Source organism: Thermobia domestica, chromosome 5 (genome assembly GCF_964235325.1).
Source record: "Thermobia domestica chromosome 5, izTheDome1.hap1.1, whole genome shotgun sequence".
NCBI classification, from domain to species: Eukaryota; Metazoa; Arthropoda; class Insecta; order Zygentoma; family Lepismatidae; genus Thermobia; species Thermobia domestica.
Window position 1 is genome coordinate 182908555 of NC_137458.1, and position 22884 is coordinate 182931438.

The 22884-nt window shown below is 35.7% G+C and overlaps 1 protein-coding gene across 47 annotated transcripts in view; it reads right to left on the bottom strand.

The window, feature by feature from the left end:
• Positions 1-1400: 1400 nt before the first annotated feature.
• The window catches only part of LOC145686312 (uncharacterized), a 955404-nt gene continuing 933920 nt past the window's right edge, over positions 1401-22884 (bottom strand). For all 47 annotated transcript variants that reach the window (XM_081759464.1, XM_081759467.1, XM_081759462.1 and 44 more), the window contains one exon: positions 1401-7517. In XM_081759464.1, coding sequence (XP_081615590.1) covers positions 7325-7517 — 193 coding nt within the window. In that variant the 3' untranslated portion in view covers positions 1401-7324. The remainder of the gene's footprint in view (positions 7518-22884) is intronic.

Sequence of the window (22884 nt, forward strand, 5' to 3'; positions counted from 1 at the left end):
AATCAATAAAATGTTAGAAAACCTGAGGATGGGCTTTGAAGAATATGGGATGAAAATAAATGTTAGAAAGACAAAAACTATGGTGATTGGAACGAAGAGGTCTGTGTCAAATATAAAAGTGGGAGGAGAGCAAATAGAACTATTGAATAGTTTTCGATATCTGGGTGGTATTATTAGTAATGACATGAAGTGCGGACGTGAAATAAAAGCAAGGATAGGAATGGCGAAAGAAGCCTTTAGGAGGAAGTAAAGTCTTTTTTTGTGGGACCTTGAATAGAGAGTTGATAAAAAAGACTGATAAAATGCTTCGTGTGGAGTGATGTACTGCATGAGACGGAAACATGGACATTACGTAAAAGTGATGAAAAATGACTGGGAGCATTCGAAATGTGGGTGTGGAGAAGGATGGAAAGAATTAGTTGGGTCGAGCGGAAAACGAATGAGTGGATGTTAGAAATGGTGGGCGAGAAAAGAACACTTTTAGATATTGTTAAGAAGAGGAAGAGAAACTGGTTGGGACATTGCCTAAGAAGAAACTGTATCATGAGGGACGTCATAGAGGGTATGGTGGAGGGAAAGAGAGTCAGAGGACGAAGGAGACTACAATTAATGGATGATATAAAAACAAAAAGATCATACATGAAAACTAAGAGGTTAGCGGAGGGCCGTGGAGCATGAAAGCTTCTCAGCTGCTGCAAGTGACCTGCCAGTAAGGGTAGAATACCTATGATGATGATGATATATGAAATTATTAGCAACAGTATAATGAGAATAATAATAACAACAAAAATTTCTTAATAACAATCTTTATTACAATAACATACAAAATTCAAAAAGAAATCGTAGGCGACGACCCTCTAGATCTTATAAAATAGCCAAATACCAAAAATCGAATTTTACTATCAAAACACTTCTTTCTGAATACTTGAATTATATCAATCAGGAGTCTTTAAATCAGAAAAATTCAAATATGTCGACAATTAATTTAATATAATTCTGTCTCGATTTACAAAAATATCGAATTAGCACAAATTCCTGATCTTGATTACGTAATGACTATACCCGAGATCACCTACACATAAGCAGGCTTATTTTTTAAAAAAAATCTCGTGAGATAATTTGTAAATCTTTAAAGGTCTTGTTAATTAAATTCCTTTACTATAACCAGTTTCAATTTACTCACAAATAAGGAAATTCAAATTTATCCATTTTTCAAATTTAAAAGAATTTGCTTCTGGGCGGAATTCTCAAAACCAGAATTCTTCTCCCAAGTATTGACTTCAGAAACCAATTCAATATAATAAATTTAATTCACAAGATTATAGTTAACTCCAAAATACTTTGTAAATTGAGCGTTTCTCAAACGACGGCCCACGAGACACAACTCTGACTTTTCCGTAATTCCAATTTTTTATTTTTACTATTAACGTAATTCAAATTTTGTGTAATAACCAATAAATATAAATCATCCAAATTTAGTTCACAGTATCGCAACTTAATGTATATAGAAATTTGAGATTTGAGGTTTTGGTTCAAGAACCATTCCTCATATGCAACTGGATTATCAACTATATAATATAAGTGCCTTCGGGAAACCGAGGAATGGTCAACAAGCCTAAGGAAATCGGAATAAAATAAACAACCAAACGGAACACAAATAACAACGGACAACAATAAAGTTCAACCCACCTTACTTCTCGTTCTACTATTCATTTTACCTTCGCCAATATATCTTCTGTACGATCAATATTCTTGTATTTCTTTGGCCATTTAACAAGAATACATTCGGTTAAGTGAGGACATAGTGTAGATTAAGACGGCAACTTTATTGGTCAGTCAAATACGAGTACAGGACTCTGCAACCCAACAAGACTTATAACCGATATTTCTTTAATAAAGAATCATGTATTACGGAATATAAACAACAAAATATTCTGAAATAAGGAATTTCACACTAATAATATGATCAACCAGTAGCTATTCACGCACTTTCTTTCATTTATTCCCTTGTTAAATCGTCTCTTACGAAAATCACAAACTGCAAAAACAGCAAATTTTCAGAAATGAAGATATTAATTCAAACAAATTCACAATATCCCTCGCTATCACCTCATTTATTCTTTGCTTTTTTATTTCTTCGAGTGAATTATAATTTCCTGTATGGAATTATTGTGATTTAGTTATTTGCGCTGGAAAATGAGTTACACGAGTTCCTCAATTCTCGTAGCTGTTCCTCACGTCACGAACACCACAGATCAAATCAAGGAGGAGAGATTGCTGTCTTCTTGTTGACATTATGCGTTGTTGCCACATCCTGCATCGGGTATGAATGACCTTGACTAGCACTCGCTACAACAAGCAAAGGAATTTAATTCTCTTTCTCTCTTTCTACTTTTCTTTAAACCAGATTGTCAACTCTTATTTTATTACAGATAGCCATAACATTATTACATTACATTACATTTTTCCATTATATTTAACTATATATATCCCCTTTATTTCCTTCTTTAAAGTTTTCTTCTTTGTAACTAAGAAATTTAATTTTTCATCTGATCCAACGTAACAAAATCAATCACGGATCAGTTGTCAACATCTTGCACATGACAACGATCACTGCACGCTGGTATCCACGACTGCTTACACCCATTGAAAAGGCCCGCCCAACCGAGGCAGCAGCGGAAATGTGGCAGCTGTGTCAGATCAATCCAGATGATTTCTTTAAACGCCTAACACCCATGGATGAGTGCTGAGTGTACTGTCATTAACCGAGACAAAGAAGCAAAGCAAGCTGTGGAAACGTAGATTCACTATCGGCGAAAAAGGTGAATACCCAACCATCGTTGGGCAAGGAGATGCTGCGCGTTTTCTGGGATTGTCATGGTGCAGTGCTAACAAATTATGCTCTATCTCCTTTGTTGGCTAACATATAGATTAACCATTACGAAACCAACATCCTACAGTATATAACCCTGAATTGAAATGTATAAATATTATAATCATACTGACGATTCTTTTATAATATACAAAGATTATCAACTGCACTTTCTTTTGAAAAATATTACACGAAATAGATTTCAAAATAAATTTTACTTAAGAACTAGAGGAAAACAATACCTCCTTGGATATTACTTTTTACAGAAACTTTAATAAGTTCCAATCAAAGGCGAATAAGAAATCTTTAGCTAATAATTTCTTTCTTCACAAAACTTCAGGTCATCCTTGACAGGTTAAAGCTAACATCTGGATTAACATATATATTAGAGCGTATAGATTGCTGGCACACAAGATGATCTCTCAGAGGACTTAAGAAAATTACCAACTTAGGTCTCGCTAATGTTTACAGTCTACTGGCTATGGAAATGTGAAAACTGCCTTTAATGGTTGACTAATGGGGAAGCTAGAAACTTAAAAAGCCGAACAGATAAGACCTCACAGTGGGGATTCCTTCCCACTCTTTCCAAATTTGTCGTTCATACAACGAAAAATATAAAAAAAGCATAACATGAAAGTTAGCCTTAAAACCCCCAGGAATACTGAAAGATCATTAAACCAATATAAAAAAATATTTTGCAGAGGAAAATACTTTAAGCGGCATTTACGAGACTTCTTCTACACATCATGCTAGTCATATAAAATTGACGAAAAGAAATATTAGCACTTGGCTAAAATACTACATAAGGGAGCTGCGAGAGAACAAAGAAGCTGTATCAGGTTTATCAAAATACCTACAAATAACCAAACGCTCAGTACATGATTTGAAAGTTCTTCACCGCCAACTTGAAATTTTGGAAGAAATGTATGTGAAATTATTCCATAGCGGAAAAAAAAATCCAAAGCTGAATCGATGAAGGAACTCTTGATAGGGACTGTGAATACATAAGGGAATCCCGAAAGTACAAGGAAACTAGATTAGTTTTATCAAAGCATCTGCAAATTACTGAACACTCGATACAGTATTTGAAAGTACACCGCGCTTTCTAAAATATTGAAAGAAATGCATATGAAGCATATTGCATAAAGACACAAAGTCCAAAGCTCAACACTGATAAAGAAAATCTTGATAGGAATTGGGACAGAATTGTTACCAGTTATATATATATAAATAATAATAATAATAAAAAGAATCTTTATTACTAGAGACCGGATGTTAGGCAAAATGCCTATTCTTTAATATTAAAGATATGATCAAAAGTAACGTTTTAAAGTTTATATGGGGGTTATACAGTGAAACCTGTCTTTAGCGGAATCGAGTGGGACTTGCAAAAATTTCCGTTAAAGTCAGGTTTCCGCTTAGTGGAGGTAGACCTTTCCTTTTTTTTTTTTTTTTTAATACATGCTTATAAAGGGGCATACTGAGAAAATATATTGCTGTACGTACATTGTTCGATTACAGTATTTCTTTCTTCTACGAATAAATACACAAAAAATTAAAATGAATACAAAATATGCTATGCACACGTTTTCTTTATTTTTCTAATAGCCAAGCAGGATTTTCTGTGTACATTGCTGCTTGGCTGCTTGACTTTCCGCATACAGTTTAGCCTGTGAAATTATACTAAGTGAATCAGAATCATTTTTTCTTAAGGCAAATTTTTGCAGTTCCTTTACACTTCTGAGAGAATTTTTATATGTATTTATTCTACACTCTTCTTGGAACTCGGTATCGTATTCCTCTTCTTCCTCTATCTCGTTTTCTTTTTTCCGACATTCCGTATGATTCTTGATTAAGTTGCGGAGATTAAAGACAATTTGTGGGGGTGAATATGAGTAGTGGTTGGGGAAGATCAACATTGTTCAGAAATATTTAACAAAAGAACGAACATTTTATCGCAGACAGTGTAATGTATATGTCTCACAGAATGTCTAAACATCTTCTAAACGCTGTAGTCCGGAACTCAGAATTTTCCGTTAAATGTTTATTTTTCTTTCCGTTGTCCGCGTAACACAGTTTCCGCTTAATGAAGGGAGTTTTACACGTTTTGTTCTCCAAAATTCATGGGACCGTGAAATATTTCCGTTTAAGACAGTTTTCCGTTTAATAAAGGGTCCGTTGAAGACAGGTTTTACTGTAGTTTCAATTTAAGCCAATTTTATTTTGCCTATTTCGACCTTTACTGCCTAAATAATTGCTTTAGTGCCTAATGTTGCCTTTTCTATGCATTTTCTTCAAATTAAGCCTTCATTGGGAAAAATATAATTTATATAACATATATAATACACACATATATGTGTATATTAGGTGTTTGTAAACACAAGCACGTAGTACGTTGCAATATATATATACAAAGTGAACTTCAAAGATGTGCACATACTTTGGGAAATGATTAGTGATATCAAAAGAAGACAAACAGTCCTTGTTTTTTTTTTTTTTTTTTTTTTTATTCCGTATCATGTACAAGTGGCAGAGTGCCAACTTGGAATCGAAAATCGAATCCTGACAATTGGAACGAAACTGAAAGATGTGCGCATACTTCGAGAGGTGATTCGTGACATGAAAAGAAGACAAAAACTCCTCTTGAATGTCACGAATCACCTCCCGAAGTATGTGCACACCTTTATGTCTCGTTCCATTGTCAGGATTTGATTTTGGATTCCAAGTTCGCCTCCTTGTCACTCCTACATGACATGGAATTCAACAACATGCAAAAGGACTTTTTGTCTTCTTTTGATGTTATGAATCACGTCTTGACGTATGTGCACATCTTTCCGGTTCTCCCAGTATATATGGAATGCATAACAAGCTTCGTTTATATATATGCAATAACAGAAGATATTAACAAAGAAGTATGTTTCTATATTCTTTGAACATTATCTATGACTTGAATCTAGTTTTTAATTATATTGAGTATTTATCTTCATTATTTCGAGTTACATTTTAGTGCCTATTCCACTGCCTATTTTTTAAATTTTTAGTGCCTATTTGCCTGCCTATTTTCCAGGTTTTTAGTGCCTAAACATCCGGTCTCTATTTATTACATATTTATTGGTTGGATTCACATAATACGCTTGGAACTCCATGAATTAAAATTTGAGGTTCACATATGCATACAAAAAATAGTAAAACAGTTTGACCTGGCTACATTGTTAACACAGACATTTAAAATAATTGTTTGTTTAGTAATTATGGCGACGTTATGATTACGAAGAATTCATTGGAAAGAAAACCTAGAGCATCAACAGGAAAAGACTATTAGTACATGAAGTGAATGCATTAAAGTAAGGGCTACAATAAAATAATCGGTAACTATGAGAAAGGTAGGTACTATAAGTGTCGATAAAATTTAACGCAATATTCATAAAGTATTACTATTGAGAGAAAGAGAAAAAAAAAAAAACAATGTGAAGATAGTGTTGTGAAACAGGACTTAAGCCATTTTGTGCCACTGAGGAAAAGTGGTTGAATGTCTCACTCGAAATATTGAAGGAAAAATTGACGGGGAACATTATTAGGTGAATAATTTTAATTATTATAACGTGTTTCATTCGCTTGACAAGATATTAAAAATACCTGTTCATCACCGGGAAAGTATTATACATTAGGCTTACTGGTAATTGTTTATTTAATACTTGCTTATTATTCATCTACTTTTATTTGTAACTTAGATATGAATATAATTTTAAAGTAAGAATACATTTTAAAAGTACAATAACACATATACTTTGATCGATGTATATCCTTTTACACAAAAGCATTAACATATAAATAGATAGGGTCAGGTTTTACAATTAGTGAATATTCAGTAAGTACATAATACGCACGCCTATACAGTAACACTACTATATACAATTCATCACTATGTGCAAATAGAATACCTCCAGACATTATACACTTAAAGAAAAACGCAAAAATATCTTTTTTGAATATTGTTAAACTAGGGTAAGATAATTATAAATTGAAATCTCTGTCCCATTATGTACACTCTCTATAAAGAATATTCGTGTCTACATATACCTAAAGTCACAGAACACCAAATATTATGTTCTACTTATTTTCCTTCTAAAAGTTTTACGTACAAACTAAAGAAACGTTTTCTGTTTACTATCTGTACAATTCAACAAATTAATCATTTCTTTCCTTTAAACATGACTACGTTAAATTAATAACAAATAATATTACTTTCTCGTACCTTGAGAATTCATAGATTAACTTGTTTCTTGTATGTTTTATTGATATAAAATCCTTCAGATCCTTATTATGCACAAGACTTTCGCTATGCGATTCAAAACAATGTGTGTTCATATTTATCCCACATAACTACAAACAAAATACTGTCTCACAGTCATAATATAAATTCTTGTTTACATGCTACGCCTTGACAGAACTTTAGTAGTTCCCATTCGTCACTCTGTTCATCACAGTGGATTCCTGGATTCCGTTAGTAAATTCCTTTCCTCCCCACTTCTGCTTATGTTGGTTTACTCCAAACCCTTCGTCGTAATTTCCTTTCGCAATGAATAATTGTTTGAAGTGCGGAATGCAGTACAGTTTCCCGTTGTTCAAAGTGTATGTTTCCATTCTGGAAAAAACATTATATTACTATATAGACAGTGTCAATGCAATATTTAGTGAATTTCAACTTTAAGTTGAATTTATTAAGAAATGTTCACCTAGTAGTAGAAGAGGCAGAAATGCAAAAAACTGAGTATGATAATGGACTATCTTAATGACACGTAACTTACACCTGGCGCCGACATGTCAATACACAATCTCGTATCCGATTTCGAGAGCTGTAGACACAAGGTATTGTACTGACACGGTTGATATTACATATTTTACCTGTAAAAGAAAGACATTACCTTTCTGTTCGGCATATTTATCCACCGAGTTTGGTTAAAGGAGAATATTGGCAGTTGTGAAATATACAGCAGGTGTGAACGTATTTGAAAATTAAGTGTCTTCCACATGAACCCGGGCTACGGCACTCTTTCAAAATTTAGGAACCATGACTTTGGGAGGTTATTTTCTTGGCTGAAGCAGTCTTGGACTAGAAAGAGGCAAAATATGAAACTTCATATTTTAATCCATCCTCGTAGAGCAATGGAAACAGGAATCCTAATGTTTCATGGTGTGTTGAATAAAAATATTCCGGGTATCTTAAATTACCGTACGTCATAAATTTTGAAGGAGTTTTCAATTTTAGTGAAAATGTTCATGTTTTGTATTTGTCGTATGCCTAAACTGATCTCTAACTTCGTTCAGCTCAGTGACCTTACATCACCTTCAAGAAAGGCGCACTTCCCCTGTCACATGTATAAGGAGAGGTTCCTTCTTATCAGATCAGCAATGTTGGACCGAAATGTATCTCCTATTTATAGGCAACCTACTGGTGGAAGAAATTTTCGTAGCGATTGGGAATGTAGCAGTATATCTAATGTTTGTGGCGGAGCGTTTTTGGCAAGCTAATATCTCCATTTCGGTGCCAAGAGACGTCGCAACATTGCAAGGTACCGAATTGTACGGTATAACCACAACCTGATCCGAGTTCAATCCATGCTCTGGGAACTCAGAAAGGAGTTACAATCCCAGGTCTACCTATCTCAGATTAGCACTGAGGTACCACCTGCAGTACCAGAATTACTGACTCCTGTAATTCACCCAATTGAGAGTCGTACGAAACTCTCGTTGCCCGGCAGGATGTGTTCATCTTACTTTACAAAAGGAAAAAACAATGCCAGCGTAGGACTTACTTGGATCAACTCCTACACACGCATTACTTTTTTCTTATTGTATGTTACTGTAATGAAATGAAATTTTTATTTCCCTCGATTATGCGCTGTAGGCTAAAGGAGACGAGAAATTAATAAAAGTGAATTATTATCGGAGAACTACTTGGAATATGAGTGTAGGAGGACATGGGAGAATCATCATAGACACGCTGTCGTCCACCACAATCTCCATGGCCTGGGGTTTATCTAGGAATCCCTCCCACCGAAACTGATAGCCATACCACTAAGCCACAGTGCTCCACTTGTATGCAACTCTATTCTTAAAGGCAGTGATTCCCGACCTATTTCCTGATGGCATACTTTACTGAGTGACGCAGGCCGACAATGTTGCGACACACTTACTTAGTAGTATAAGACTAGAAGTTTCTACGAAATAATAACTCTTTGTGCTTCTGATCATTTATTGCCTTTGGAGGCATAGACTGGTACAGTCTGTTTTGAAACTGATTTTATTTAACTATTAAATAACACATGATTCTAAAATTCTAAAATTTTAGGACTTACTCTAGGGAACTGCACGATAAAGCGGCTATAAATCACTACTTTAAGGTACAGAATATAATTATATATTATATATATAGAGAGAGGCTATATTGTAAAGTTTCGCATCTATTGGCTTAATTTCGCCCTGTTGGACCTGAAAAAATCAAATTCTGCCCGATATGCCGGTAATTTTGGTATACTCAAGTCAACTAATTTATCCTTTAATTGTTCGTAATTAAGTGCACCTAACCGGTTCTGGGCCTTTAACTGTAGTACCAAATCGAGTGCCATGTCTTGTAAATACATTGGTAATAGTTCTTTCTTTTTCTCAGCATTCCAAGAATGCAATAACGCAAGATGGTCGAAAAGCATAAAAAAATCTATTGGGGACCTCCGTAGCGTGTTACGAATACTTAGTGAAGTGTGGTATATTAAAAAAATGGCGCGAATTTTGCTCCATATTTGCACCGTCCTCCGGGAAAGTGTTCTTTCCTGTTCTAGTATGAGGCATGCACTAAAATAAAGTCAAGATCGAGTCACTAATTTCACTAATTGTACACTTAAGAAAATCACATACCTTAAAAAAGAGTTGACTTTCAAGTAATAAAAATACTGTCCGGTAGGGGAGTATTCAGATCAATGCTGAGCTGTTCAAAGCCTCTACCATGTAAACTTTGTCCCATATAGGTATGGATAGAGCATTTAATAAAAAGATTGTCCGGAATCGATCTCCCACTACCAGTTTTATTATAAAACTACTACACTATAAAAGTATTTTTACAAAATACTACAATAATCATTTATCTAATATACAGGGTTAGTTATAGGTTGTCTTTGACCGTAAGGTCGCAGACAGGATCTCCACAGAGCCCCGTAGAAGGCTAAGCAGAAGGGAATTAAGGAACCAATGCTCCGTAGCAAGCAGAGGCGGGTTAAGTGGCCAACAGAGCCCCGTAGCAGGCTAAGCGGCTGAGGTTAGGATTCCCAGACAGAGTCCCGTAGCAGGCTAAGCCAGAAGATAGGATAGGCGTAGTCCCGTAGCAGACTAAAGGTCTGGGGTTAGGTTACTCCTAAAGTCCCGTAGCAGACTAGAGGAGGGTCACCAGAAAACTGGTACTGAATTGCTTTTGTCCATCCAATTTATAGGGTTCCTTGGGTGGCGGTGGCGCTGCTGCTCTGATGTCTTCTGCTCCGTGGGAGGGGCTAGAAGTGGTCGTCTGCAAGTGATTGTAGATCCATCTGTTGTGAAGTCTTCTTGTCGAACCACGTGGTGGTGTTTGTAAACACTGACATGTAGAATTGTTTGTTTACAATATCACATGGGATATTACATCCTCCTGGCTTGTTTAAAAAATACCGTTACGAACGTAGCGGAAGAAAGCACTAAATAGTTGTTCCCTAGTCACAGGCAGGACTGGTGCATTTTTATATGTCACTTTATTTCCCTCGATTTAGGGCTGTTTTTAGCTTTGGCTTTAAAATAAATATTATATATATATATATATATATATATATATATATATATATATATATATATATATATATATATATATATATATATATATATTAGTTCACTTATAGTGAGGGGTTTTGGAGTCTGTGGACTCGGTCGCTCTTTAGTTGTATGAATTGTATTAAATGTGTCCATTGGAATTGGAGGAGACATTTCTAAGCGAGGTCTCTTGGATATTTTTGGTATTGAGTGGAGATGGATATATAATATATATAAAATGATAAAGAGTTACCAATACTAAAAAAGTTGCTATTAATACAGATATATAAAGATGTTTCATAATGGAAGAAGAGAAAACGATTCAAATTACGATTGGTAATTATCGGAAATACTTTATAAAGTAAAATGCTTATGAGGCATTGTTATGAATAAGGCGTTTCTAAACAAAATATAAAAATATTCCAGGGCCAATCAATAATATAATAATGAGAGTAGCAATAGCAAGTATGGTCCACGGAAATGCATTAGAGAGATGAAATTCCGGCATCCTATCCAATAAAGAAGTCTTTTCATGCTGAAGTAAAGAATTCACTGAAGTAATGGTACGCTGTAAGTTCTGGAAATTATGAGTAAAATTCAAATTTGTGTTTTCTGGTAAATTTCTATATATTAAGGTAAAGTTCGACGAAGTTCTAGTAAGAAGATTCAAAGTATCTCTTATTATACGCTGGAATTCTTCGTATTTAAAAAAGTAAGTTAATGAGGGTTTAACAGCGTCAGCAGCTAACATATGGTTCCTTTGGAATGCAATTTTAACGGGTTTACATGTTGTGAGATGAAGTCCCATAGGTGTATATAAGTAAAATTCCTCAGTCCGTGATAAAGTAGGTTTCAGACGGCAGCTATTAGTTGAATTTAGAAAAACTAAATTATATTGACAGTCTGTTATCTGAGATCGTAGTTGTGCTTGTAATTTGCATATAGAAAACATATTATGAGATTGACACAGTAATAAGTCCAATTCATAGATTTCTTGGTCCGCCCAAATTGCATATTCAGGAGTTTGAAGACTTATATGAGATGTGTTGCAGAGAAATCCATTATTAAAAATTTTGTATAAAATATGATAGTCATTGGTACGAACAACTGGAGTTTGCACTATTATATCTAAAGTGGAAGATTCTGAGTCAAATGAAATTAAAAATGCTTTTGAACACTGATAAAATAGTCTAAGATCCCTCTCCATGAGTGTGCCTCTTAGGTTTATATTCTGTCTGATCATTTCTTTAGCTAAAGCAGGTTTTATTAGAGCATCGTTAACCTTATTTTGAAGAATGCTTTGTATTATAGCATCAAAGTGTTGTTCCACTATTTGAAAATTAAGAAGAGCGATCAGAAAACGTTCATTTGTGGCCGTTATACATACCAATTGCAAACTACTATGATGAGTTTCGGTTATTAATTTTTCGACAGCTACTGAAAAATTTGTTACCAAATGTGTGAGTTCAAAATTACTTTTTTTTAATTTCTTGTTTTTAAGAATTTAGATAATCATTCTGTGCTTGTATTTGAGTAATAGCTTATTTTAATTTATGAACTTCATATAGACTATATTCACTAAGTCCAAAATTTGGGAGTCGAAGTAATAGGTTAAAGATCATTCGTCGGGGTCTTTTGGAACACCCTGTTTTAAAATCGCAGGGTATTATATCTTTGATTTTATTAGTGAATTGACGTTCTTAACCGTGGAGAAGTGATACCAATTGTTCATATCCAGCACAAGAATCATTTGGAAGGTGTACTGCCGAAAAGTCTAACTGGATAATATAAGGTAGGAATTATACATTGTCATAATTGATTATAGGCTTGAACTTGGCTATTGATATTCCATATTGTTCAAATACAAGTTCATTCCCATTAAGCCGGCTATAAGCAGAACTAGGAAGTGAAAAGCTAAAGTGATCAGCATTCTGCTACTGAATATGCGTACTTCCTACAAAGAAAAAGAGAAAAAAATGCTGAATAGCAAAATAATATTGAATAGCAGTCAAGTAATAATCATCATTCAGTTGAACAAAATGCATATTGATATCAAGGTGCTACTTTTGAAAGAGAAGGGTGTATTAGGAAAATATCGTAGGAAAGTGATTAAAGCTTACAAATATTTAGATCGAGTTAAAGAAGAGAAGTTGTGGAGGCAGGTGTGAGGGATAGCGGAGGATTATTCGGAAGTCTTGCAAAGGAACGGGGAAGTCGTCATCCGATACGAGAAGTGGGTGAATGATAAGGAGAGACGAAAACTTAAGTTTAGTGTCTACTAGGTGAGTACTGTGCATGTTTATTAAGTATGTGCCATTACGTTATTCATTTCCAAAATATTATGTTAATAGTTATTTCAATTTTGAACTACCGGTACAATAATAATAATTATGAACTTGAATTCTTTGTTTAATGCACTTATGATCATAACTTTTGAAACATCCTATAATGTTTATGTTGCATAATGTCAGTGACAACCTGTGGTACATAGTCGAAAAATAGTCAAAATATATCAAGAAAGTGTTGAATTATAAGTTAGCTGTTCTTTTAAAGATTATTCGCCTTTAAATGCGGATACGCAGTTTCAGCATTACTTCATTCTATGAAGAGTGATGACAGCTTTTTGCGAGTAATAGAGAAATGTTTTAAAGTCTATACGAATGTTCGTGACTGTATCATTTTTTTCTCTTTTTTTTTAAATTAAAAGTCTTCGCTCGTGTAGAAATAAAAAGAAGTTATTTATTCTTGCTCTATGTCCTCTTTACTTCATAATATGGCTTAATTCTGTCTACTGAAGTCTCCTGTATTATTTGACGATATGAGTCTGGAAATTTGATCTTATAAAGATTAGGATTAACTCTTTCGATGATTTCTCAAGGTCCTACGAATCTAGCTGAGAAGGATTCTGGTATTCCAATTTCCGATTGGGAAAAATACAAGTACTTTCTGGCCCTCATCAAAATTAGTTTATTGATGTTTACGGTCGAAATACATTTTCTGTTTGTTATAACTTGCGATTAAATTATCCTGTACGATCTCACGTATCTTATTCAGATGTTCTTTGTCGACGCATAACGTCGGAGTTGCTGCTAATGCTATACCAAAGATAATCTTAGGTTCGTATCCGTACATAAAAAAAACTTGAATATTTAGTTACAGCTTGTACAAATGTATTAATTGGAATGTTATATACGGAATTAGTTTTAGCCAACGATTTTGATTTTCCTGTACAAAAAATTTAAGAGCGTTCTGTATGATTTTGTGAAATGTTTCCACTACACTTAGAGTTTTGTGGTCATACGCTGGACAAAATTTAAATTCGAAGTTGTATAACTTCGCTAGGTTCTGCAGCCCCTTAACGTTATGTACAGGGTGTCTGTCCAAATATAGGTATGAAAAAGCTCCATATTTTAGAATAATGTCATATGTAAGAAATCGTTCAATTTCTTCTGCTGTAATATTGTCTACAACCCTGGTTACACAGTATCGCGTAGACATTTCTATGGCAAGTAGTATATGTTTGAATCTTCCTTCTTCGACTGGAATTCTTCCAATTAAATCATACTGCCAGGCTGTCGCAATCGGATTGGGAGGATGAAGCAATTGGCCCGCCGGCTTAACTGGTAACTTCTTGAGTCTTTGGCAGAGATTGCATGTCTTTATTCTATTTGCTATGTAAGCTTTCATATTAGGAAAATTGTATTTTCTGAGTGCCGACTGGTATGTCTTAGTATACCCAAAATGTGGTGCCATTGGGTTGTTATGGATAGCCTCAAACCATTTGACTAGTAAAGATTTCGGTACGCAAAGTAAACACAGCAGTCCTAATTGAGGGTGTTTCTGAGTTCTATATAACAGTCCATTTTTAAGAGAAAAGTATTTCGCCGCACGGAGTGTAGATAACTTGTTAGGTTCTTTATTTTCCAATACAGTAATGATGTCCGAAAATGAAGGGTCCTTCCTTTGTTCAACTGCTAAATTGGATAACATAATGAACTGGTCAATTTGAAAGGTGTGCTCTAAAGAGTGCGAAGCAAAAACTTTAGCATCCTCTGTAACGGAGAAGTTATCAACTTCTTGATTTTAGTCACGTTGTATATCCTGCTTGTCTTCTAAGCGGCTAAAAATATCCGCAGGATGTTGCTGACTTTCAATGTGTTGAATTTGAAAATTGTAATCGGCCAAGAATATTTTATAGCGGCTAAATTTCCCTCCTTTGTCCGGCTGGGTGTTGAGTGATGCTAAGCATTTAGTATCTATAATAATTTAAATTTTCTATTCAATAGGAAATATCGGAATTTTCGCAGGGCATATATCAGTGTATATAGTTCCTTTTGCCATGCTGAGGCCTTTCTCTCGGTTTTCGTAAAACGACGACTGCAATGGGAAAAAACACGTTCCTGATTAGTTTTATTATTATAACATGCCAATACCGCCTGCGGAGGTTGACGATGCATCTGAATATGCTGGAATTTCCAGTGATGGATCGAAATGAAACAAAGATGGAGCTTGTATAATATCCGTCTTTAGTTTTTGGCTGCGTGTTCAGCAAATCGTCAAAGAAATCTTTCCGTTTATTTAAGAGGCTATCCGTATCAGTGAGAAGAATTCAAAATTTAAATGGACAACTCAGCATGACGAACTATATGAAAAACTTGTGTGCGTGGAGAAATGGAGATACACATCGCAGAACCGGTGACCGCAGGACCTCTTATATTCGAGAATCAAATCGAATAGAAGTTGAAACCGCTATAAAGAAATTGAAGAAACACAAATCTCCGGGTGTAGATGAAATTCCAGCTGAGTTAATTTTAGCTGGAGCCGAAAAATTGTGGAACAAGATACACAAACTCATTCTCCTTATCTGGAACAAGGAAGAATTGCCACAAGAGTGGAAAGAATCAATTTTTCCAATTCACAAGAAAGGCGACAAAACTGACTGTAATAGTTATCGAGGCATTTCTCTTCTGTCAACATGCTATAAAATCCTTTCAAATATTGTATTAGCAAGATTGAACCCCATACGCAGATCAAATTATTGAAGAGTATCAGTGCGGACTTAGACGAAATCGATCAACTATCGACCAAATATTTAACATTCGCCAAATACACGAAAAAAGTGGGAATACAATACTCCGGTAGATAAATTGTTTATTGATTTTAGAAAGGCGTACGACTCGGTTAGGAAACATTATACAACGTTCTTAGAGAACTTGGAATACCGAGAAAGCTAATTAGATTAATTAAGATATGTTTAAGTGAATCCCAAAGTAAAGTCCGGGTAGGAAAATTGTTGTCCACGAGCTTTCACGTCGAAAACGGCCTGAAACAAGGAGATGCGTTGTCGCCATTATTATTTAACTTTGTGCTGGAATACGCCATGAGGAAAATCAAAGATAGAAACAAAGGCCTAGAGTTGAACGGTATTCACCAGGTTGTGGCATATGCTGCTGATGTAAATTTAATAGGGGATGATAGGAAAACAATAGGAAGAAATGGAGAGATATTATTAAACGCTTGCAGGGACATGGGTTTTGAAGTAAATGCAGAGAAAACTAAGTACATGGAAGTGCGTCGGGACCGTAATACGGCAAATTGTGGAGGCGTTAAAATGTTAAATAATACTTTTGATAAAGTGAATACTTTCAAATACTTAGGATCAATATTAACAGACGAAAATCATATTCACGAAGAAATTAAATGTCGACTAAAAGCAGGGAATTTGTGTTACTATTCGGTTCAAAATCTATTGTCGTCGCGAATTCTGTCGAAGAATTTGAAGCTTAAAATATATAAAAGGATAATCATGTCTGTTGTTCTGTACGGTTGCGAAAGATGGTCACTTACTCTGAGGGAAGAACATAGACTAAGAATTTGAGAACAGGATGCTGAGAAGAATATTCGGACCCAAGAGGAACGAGAATGGGGAATGGCGGAAACTTCATAACGAGGAACTACATAATTTATACGGTTTACTCAACATTTTTAGGGTCGTCAAGTCTAGGAGGCTTTGGTGGGCAGGTCATGTAGCTAGAATGGAAGAAAGTAGAAACGCTTTCAAAGTCTTGACTCGAAGACCCATCGGAAAACGACCATTAGGTAGACCTAGGCGTAGATGGGAGGACAATATTAAGATGGATTTCGCAGAGACAGGAATACAAAGTAGAAACTGGAAGCAATTAGCTAAAATATGAAAGGGTTGCACTTTTTCCGTAGAAATCTTTAATATGCGTTCTCAAATAAGAGCAGAGTCCCAGAAAGCTCTCCAAGGTCCTTTTAGAGGTTTGTTTCTTAAAATTCCGTATTTTATTAGCAATTTTGGGTGAAATTTTGATTTCATCGCCATTAACTGTAAATCCCAAAATATCTAATTCCGAGTATAATAGTTGGGTCTTACTCGGGCTCGCTCAAAAAGCGCACTTTCTTACTCTTTTAAAGAGCAATTCCAAGTCTGATAGCTGTTGTTTCCAATTTTTGCTACCTATTACGAAGTCATCTGCAAAAGCAGTTATGCGAGGTGATAAACCTTCCAAAAGCATGCGTACAGCTATAGTGAGGGCTGCCGCAGAGGTGGTCAGCCCCATGACATAGCATTTGAATGTATACGCCTCCCTAGTATGATTAAGCTCAAAAGTCATGCATTTTTTACTTTTAGGATGCAATAATAGTTGAAAATAACTTGACTTTATGTCAATAGTCGAAATGCAAGATTTGCCTCTAAGTACATGTAAAATGTCTTCTGTGGACTGGAATGGAATGCTGAAATACTGTGTAAATTTATTGCAAGCCTGTAGATTCAGAACCAGGCGGAACTCTGAACTATTTGGTTTCCTCACTATGAGAAGTGGCGAAGAATAGGAACTGTCACTAGTCTCTTTGATAATATTGGCCTCTAAAGGTTTTTTAATTTGCAAATCAATTTGCGGTCCTACTGTCAATGGAATGGGTGATGACCTCTGATGGAAAGAGGCTCCTTTATCTATCCTTATCTTATGTACATAACCGCAAAAGTAGCCAATGCCGTTGGTGTATAAGAAAAGACATCCCTGTATCTAAAAAGTAGATCATGTACAGCCTTTTTCAGTTGATTCGTTAAGTTTGGATTGATGTCGAATAACTTAATATCAAAAAGCGTCCGGCTTTGGTTTCGTCCAGCCTATTTTGAATTTCCTGTTCAGTTCTATAGAATGCTTCATCATTTTGTTCGTCAGTTTGGTAATCATCCTGTATATCTACTTCTTGAATATTTTCTTCAACATATGCAATGGGTGTATTCTTTACTAACGTTACCGGCCTATTAGTCGGATTTGATATTAATAGCGTGAAATTATTCTTAGGTACTTTGGTAAGCAACGTTTGTAGTCCTTATTGTTCCAAAATTTTTCTAATGGAGAAATAAAGAAATATTCGCTATCCGCTTGCCAATTCTTGACATTAGTTGGTAAAAAGAAATATGACCTGACTGGTACGGTAACCTTTCGAGTAGCCGATTTATGCTGCTTTATTGTATGCATAGCGCTGGCAGATAACTTTTCTTGAGTGTCAACTTCAATTGGATACGGCGGAAGCCGTGGCTTCCTGTATACCGATAACATGTTATTTTGTAAGTCAATTCTGGCCTGTAAACGATTTAGAATATCTTCACCAAATAAAGGCAAAAAATCTTCATGCTCTAAAATTCGAAAACTATGAGAACTAATTGTTGAGCCAATCCTGAACTTAATTAAAGCTATATAGTGTAAATTTCCGACGGAATTCTCAATTCCTCGTAGATTAGTGCTAAATGGAATCAATTTTGTGTTTGGAGGAAGCCAATTTTTAGGCCATAAGCGCAATGAGCTGCCTGTATCAATGATAACAGGATACTTTTCTTTGTTAATTGTTACATTAATTAATAACTTATGTTCTTGATTTAGCATTTTAATGTTATCTCTTCTATCTGATAACGAAGTCACCGTATAAAGTGATGTACTTGCCAGTCTTTGTTGTTCATTAAGTTCCTGAATTTTGGCCCTCAGGAAATGTTCCTGAGAGGTTTTGTCCTGGGGCCTCTCTAGGCGTTTCCCTGCTTAGTATTCTTATAACATGTGCTTGAAGAATAACCCTTTTAGAGCACGTACCGCTTACTGTGACGGTTTCTGGCCTAGGATTATTATTATTATTATTATTATTAGAATTTTTTTCTTTCCGTTTTTCTGCTGTTTTTGATTACCATTATTTGTATTGTTCGATCTGTAATTGTTACGGCCACCTCTCCTAAATTGCAAATTCTTTATAGCGTTCTGAATTACCAGAAGAAATAGTTCAGCCATTTGATTTGCTAATTTAGTGAAGTCTAAAGAATTATTTGCACTAGAAGTACTAGACATGCTAGGCGCGAGGGTTCGGGAGGGGGATTTGAATTGGTAGCTTGGGGAGGAGAATTTCGAGGTAATAGATTTTGTGATGCACCCTGTAGCTGTTGTGCTGGAGGTGTAGGAAAGACTGGGGTCGGATGTTGGTAGTGATTCCAATTAGGTGTTGGGTTACATAATAGATAAGTCAGTTGTTGTTGATTCACAGGGAAGGAAGCGCCAGCGATTGCTGATGAGTTTAAATTGCTGACTGGTGAATTATGATCACAGAGTGAATATATTGCCTGTTGTAACTCCACGCAATCATGCTTCTTCATTAGGTCATTTGCTTTCTCCAGATTATGTAAATGTGTTTGTAAGGCCTGAACAGTTGTAAATGTTACTAACGCAATCTTTTGTACAAAGTTTTTCTTTAGCCCTAGTGATACATAATTTATTTTTTGTTCTTCAATGGCTTGAGGGTAAACTGGACGAATAACTCTCAGTTTCCTAAGAAAATACGCATCTATTGGCTCATTTTCGCCCTTTTGGACCTGAAAAATATCAAATTCCGTCTGATATACCGGCAATTTTGGTCTACTCGTCAACTAATTTATCCTTTAATTGTTCGTAATTAAGTGCACCTAACCGGTTCTGGGCCTTTAACTGTAGTACTAAATTGAGTGCCATGTCTTGTAAATACATTGGTAACAGTTCTTTCTTTTTCTCAGCATTCCAAGAATGCAATGACGCAAGATGGTCGAAAAGCATTAAAAAAATCTATTGGGGACCTCCGTAGCGTGAGGTGTGGTATATTAAAAAAATGGCGCGAATTCTGTTCCATATTTGCACCGTCCTCCGGGAAAGTGTTCTTTCCTGTTCTAGTATGAGGCATGCACTAAAATAAAGTCAAGTCCGAGTCACTAATTTCACTAATTGTACACTTAAGAAAATCACATACCTTAAAAAAGAGTTGACTTTCAAGTTAATAAAAATACTGTCCGGTAGGGGAGTATTCAGATCAATGCTGAGCCGTTCAAGCCTCTACCATGTAAAGTTTTGTCCCATATAGGTATGGATAGAGCATTTAATAAAAAGATTGTCCGGAATCGATCTCCCACTACCAGTTTTATTATAAAACTACTCCACTATAAAAGTGTATTTACAAAATACTACAGTAATAATTTATCTAATATACAGGGTTAGTTATAGGTTGTCTTTGACCGTAAGGTCGCAGACAGGATCTCCACAGAGCCCCGTAGGAGGCTAAGCAGAAGGGAATTAAGGAACCAATGCTCCGTAGCAAGCAGAGGCGGGTTAAGTGGCCAACAGAGCCCCGTAGCAGGCTAAGCGGCTGAAGTTGGATTCCGAGTGCGACGACGCATAGGATTTAATAATGAAACACGCCGAAGGTGCCGGGTTAGAAACCCACGCAAAATAATTTAAAAATTTTATACTTAAGAGCGTTGTACACTAAAGAGACTAGTTGATGAGATAATCGCCAAAAAACACAGTAGAGTTTTGCCAATTATATAAATGAAATTCCATTTTAATTAATTAAGATATAATATGTTAATGGTCACTTTAGCGCAGGAAGTTAAAACATTACATAGTCTTCCACAATAGCACTTAAAGTAATACAAGTTCTCGAAAGGTTCTTTTCAAATTAGGACTATTAGACAACATTCACATTCTACCATTCCTGATTTAACTTCTGAATGTTCATTTTCTTTTTTCAGAATTAAATTGAACAAAATATAATGTATATATGCTGCTTACCAGTAGTTCATATGTCCATATCATAACTGTAACTTATAATAAAGAATAGTACGCACCACATGTGACTCCGAAATCTTTCAGAAAATACGTTACAGATGTGCTAAATAAACAAATCCTTATAACCACATACAACTTCTTGGGTTGCTATAAACTTTTTCAATACTATATTCCACTTCACAATTTATAGCTTGCCTACACTTTAAACACGCATAAATTCTTAGTAACATTCAGAAACCATCACTAAAAGATATAACTTTCTTTTCGGAGGCCACTTAAACAAGTATTACAAATGCACCTATTTTGACTTCTATTCACGTATATGTTACCTGAGTCTCCACTCAGAATACTAATGGCTTCCCTGTCACCTGCCTCCACCCACGAAGCATTCATAGTTATCTATGTCTCCGTTTAACTTTCGGGGCGCTAGCATAACTTTTTTTTTTGCCGAAGTAATATGATTTTCCTCACAACATATTACACCAGACAGAGCTTCGTAGCAGGCTAAGCCAGGAGATAGGATAGGCGTAGCCCCGTAGCAGACTAGAGGCCTGGGGTTAGGTTACTCCTAAAGTCCCGTAGCAGACTAGATGGGGGTCACCAGAAAACTGGTACTGAATTGCCTTTGTCCATCCAATTTATAGGGTTCCTTGGGTGGCGGTGGCGCTGCTACTCAGATGTCGTCGTCTGCTCCGTGAGAGGGGCTAGAAGGCGTCGTCTGCAAGTAATTGTAGATCCATCTGTTGTGAAGTCTTCTTGTCGAACCACGTGGTGGTGTTTGTAATCAATGATATGTAGAATTGTTTGTTTATAGCATCACATGGGATATTACAATATATATATATATATATATATATATATATATATATATATATATATATATATATATATATATATATATATATATACAGTGAAACCTCCCTAAAGCGGGCAGCCGTGGGGAATCAAAAAATGTCCGCTTTAGAGAGGTGTCCGCCTTAGAGAGGTCTCAATATTTTCTTACGTAAATTAATAAACAAGGTAATGTGCAATTATAATTTCTTTTGCATGACTCACGTATTTATGGATATTACCAAAATGTTACTGTACCTGCATTACCTTGCGCCATCCAATTCAAGGCACAACATAGGAATAAAATGTTATAGTTCTCTGCGCTTTACACTTATCGCTACTTACTACGTTTTCGGTGTGTTGCTTTAATTTGTGAGTTAATTGCAGTCCAGCAATAACTTAAAAAAAAAAGACAATATGCGTACCCATGGTCAAAAATACCAAACTTGTCTTCTGTTTGGTTAGAGATTCCAGCGGGACAATAGAATTATGTGTCATTCCAAACAGTGGGCAACTGTCAATTTCTTTTGTTTCTGAAGCAGGTTAGGTGGGACTGGAATGCAACCAAAGGATATAAGGGTGTTGTGAAACAGAGACCCTTCCTCTGGGTTGCTGAACAGACAGTTGAGGAAGCAAAATGTTGTCACACCCACACTTACTTCCTTGGTGACATACGTATGGTTTACTAAAAGTGTATTTTTACTGCACTTTACAACTTGTTTCTAGAGAAAGTGTCCGTAATACGGAGGTAAATAATACCTATAAAAGACAAGAAAGACCGTCCGTGTCCGTACTAGAGAGTGTCCGCTTTAGAGAGGTCTGCCATATGTTTTTTCCTATTACAGTGTTTGGGGATTACAAAATATGTCCGTTATGGGAGGTGTCCGCTTTATAGAGGTGTCCGTTAGTAGAGCTTTCACTGTATACACATCCTTACGGCATTGTCAAGGCTCTATATTTGTATTTTACATTTAAAATTGCAACCGGGTGTTTCTGACTGCCGTATACGGCTGTCCGATCATCACCCTTGTTCTTCGCGCGCACAGTCATTCGAAGAACTGAAAACGTATTCTGTACACAAACAGGTTATGGTTGTGAACTCGGAAAGCCTGGTACTTCTGCTTGTCAAGGTCAAAAAGTGGGAGAAAAATGGATGTGTAGAATGTCAAGAGGATGCAACAGTGATTGACACTTGTAAGCAACATATTCATTTGTAGTTCGTGCACATTCCGCCTGTAGCGC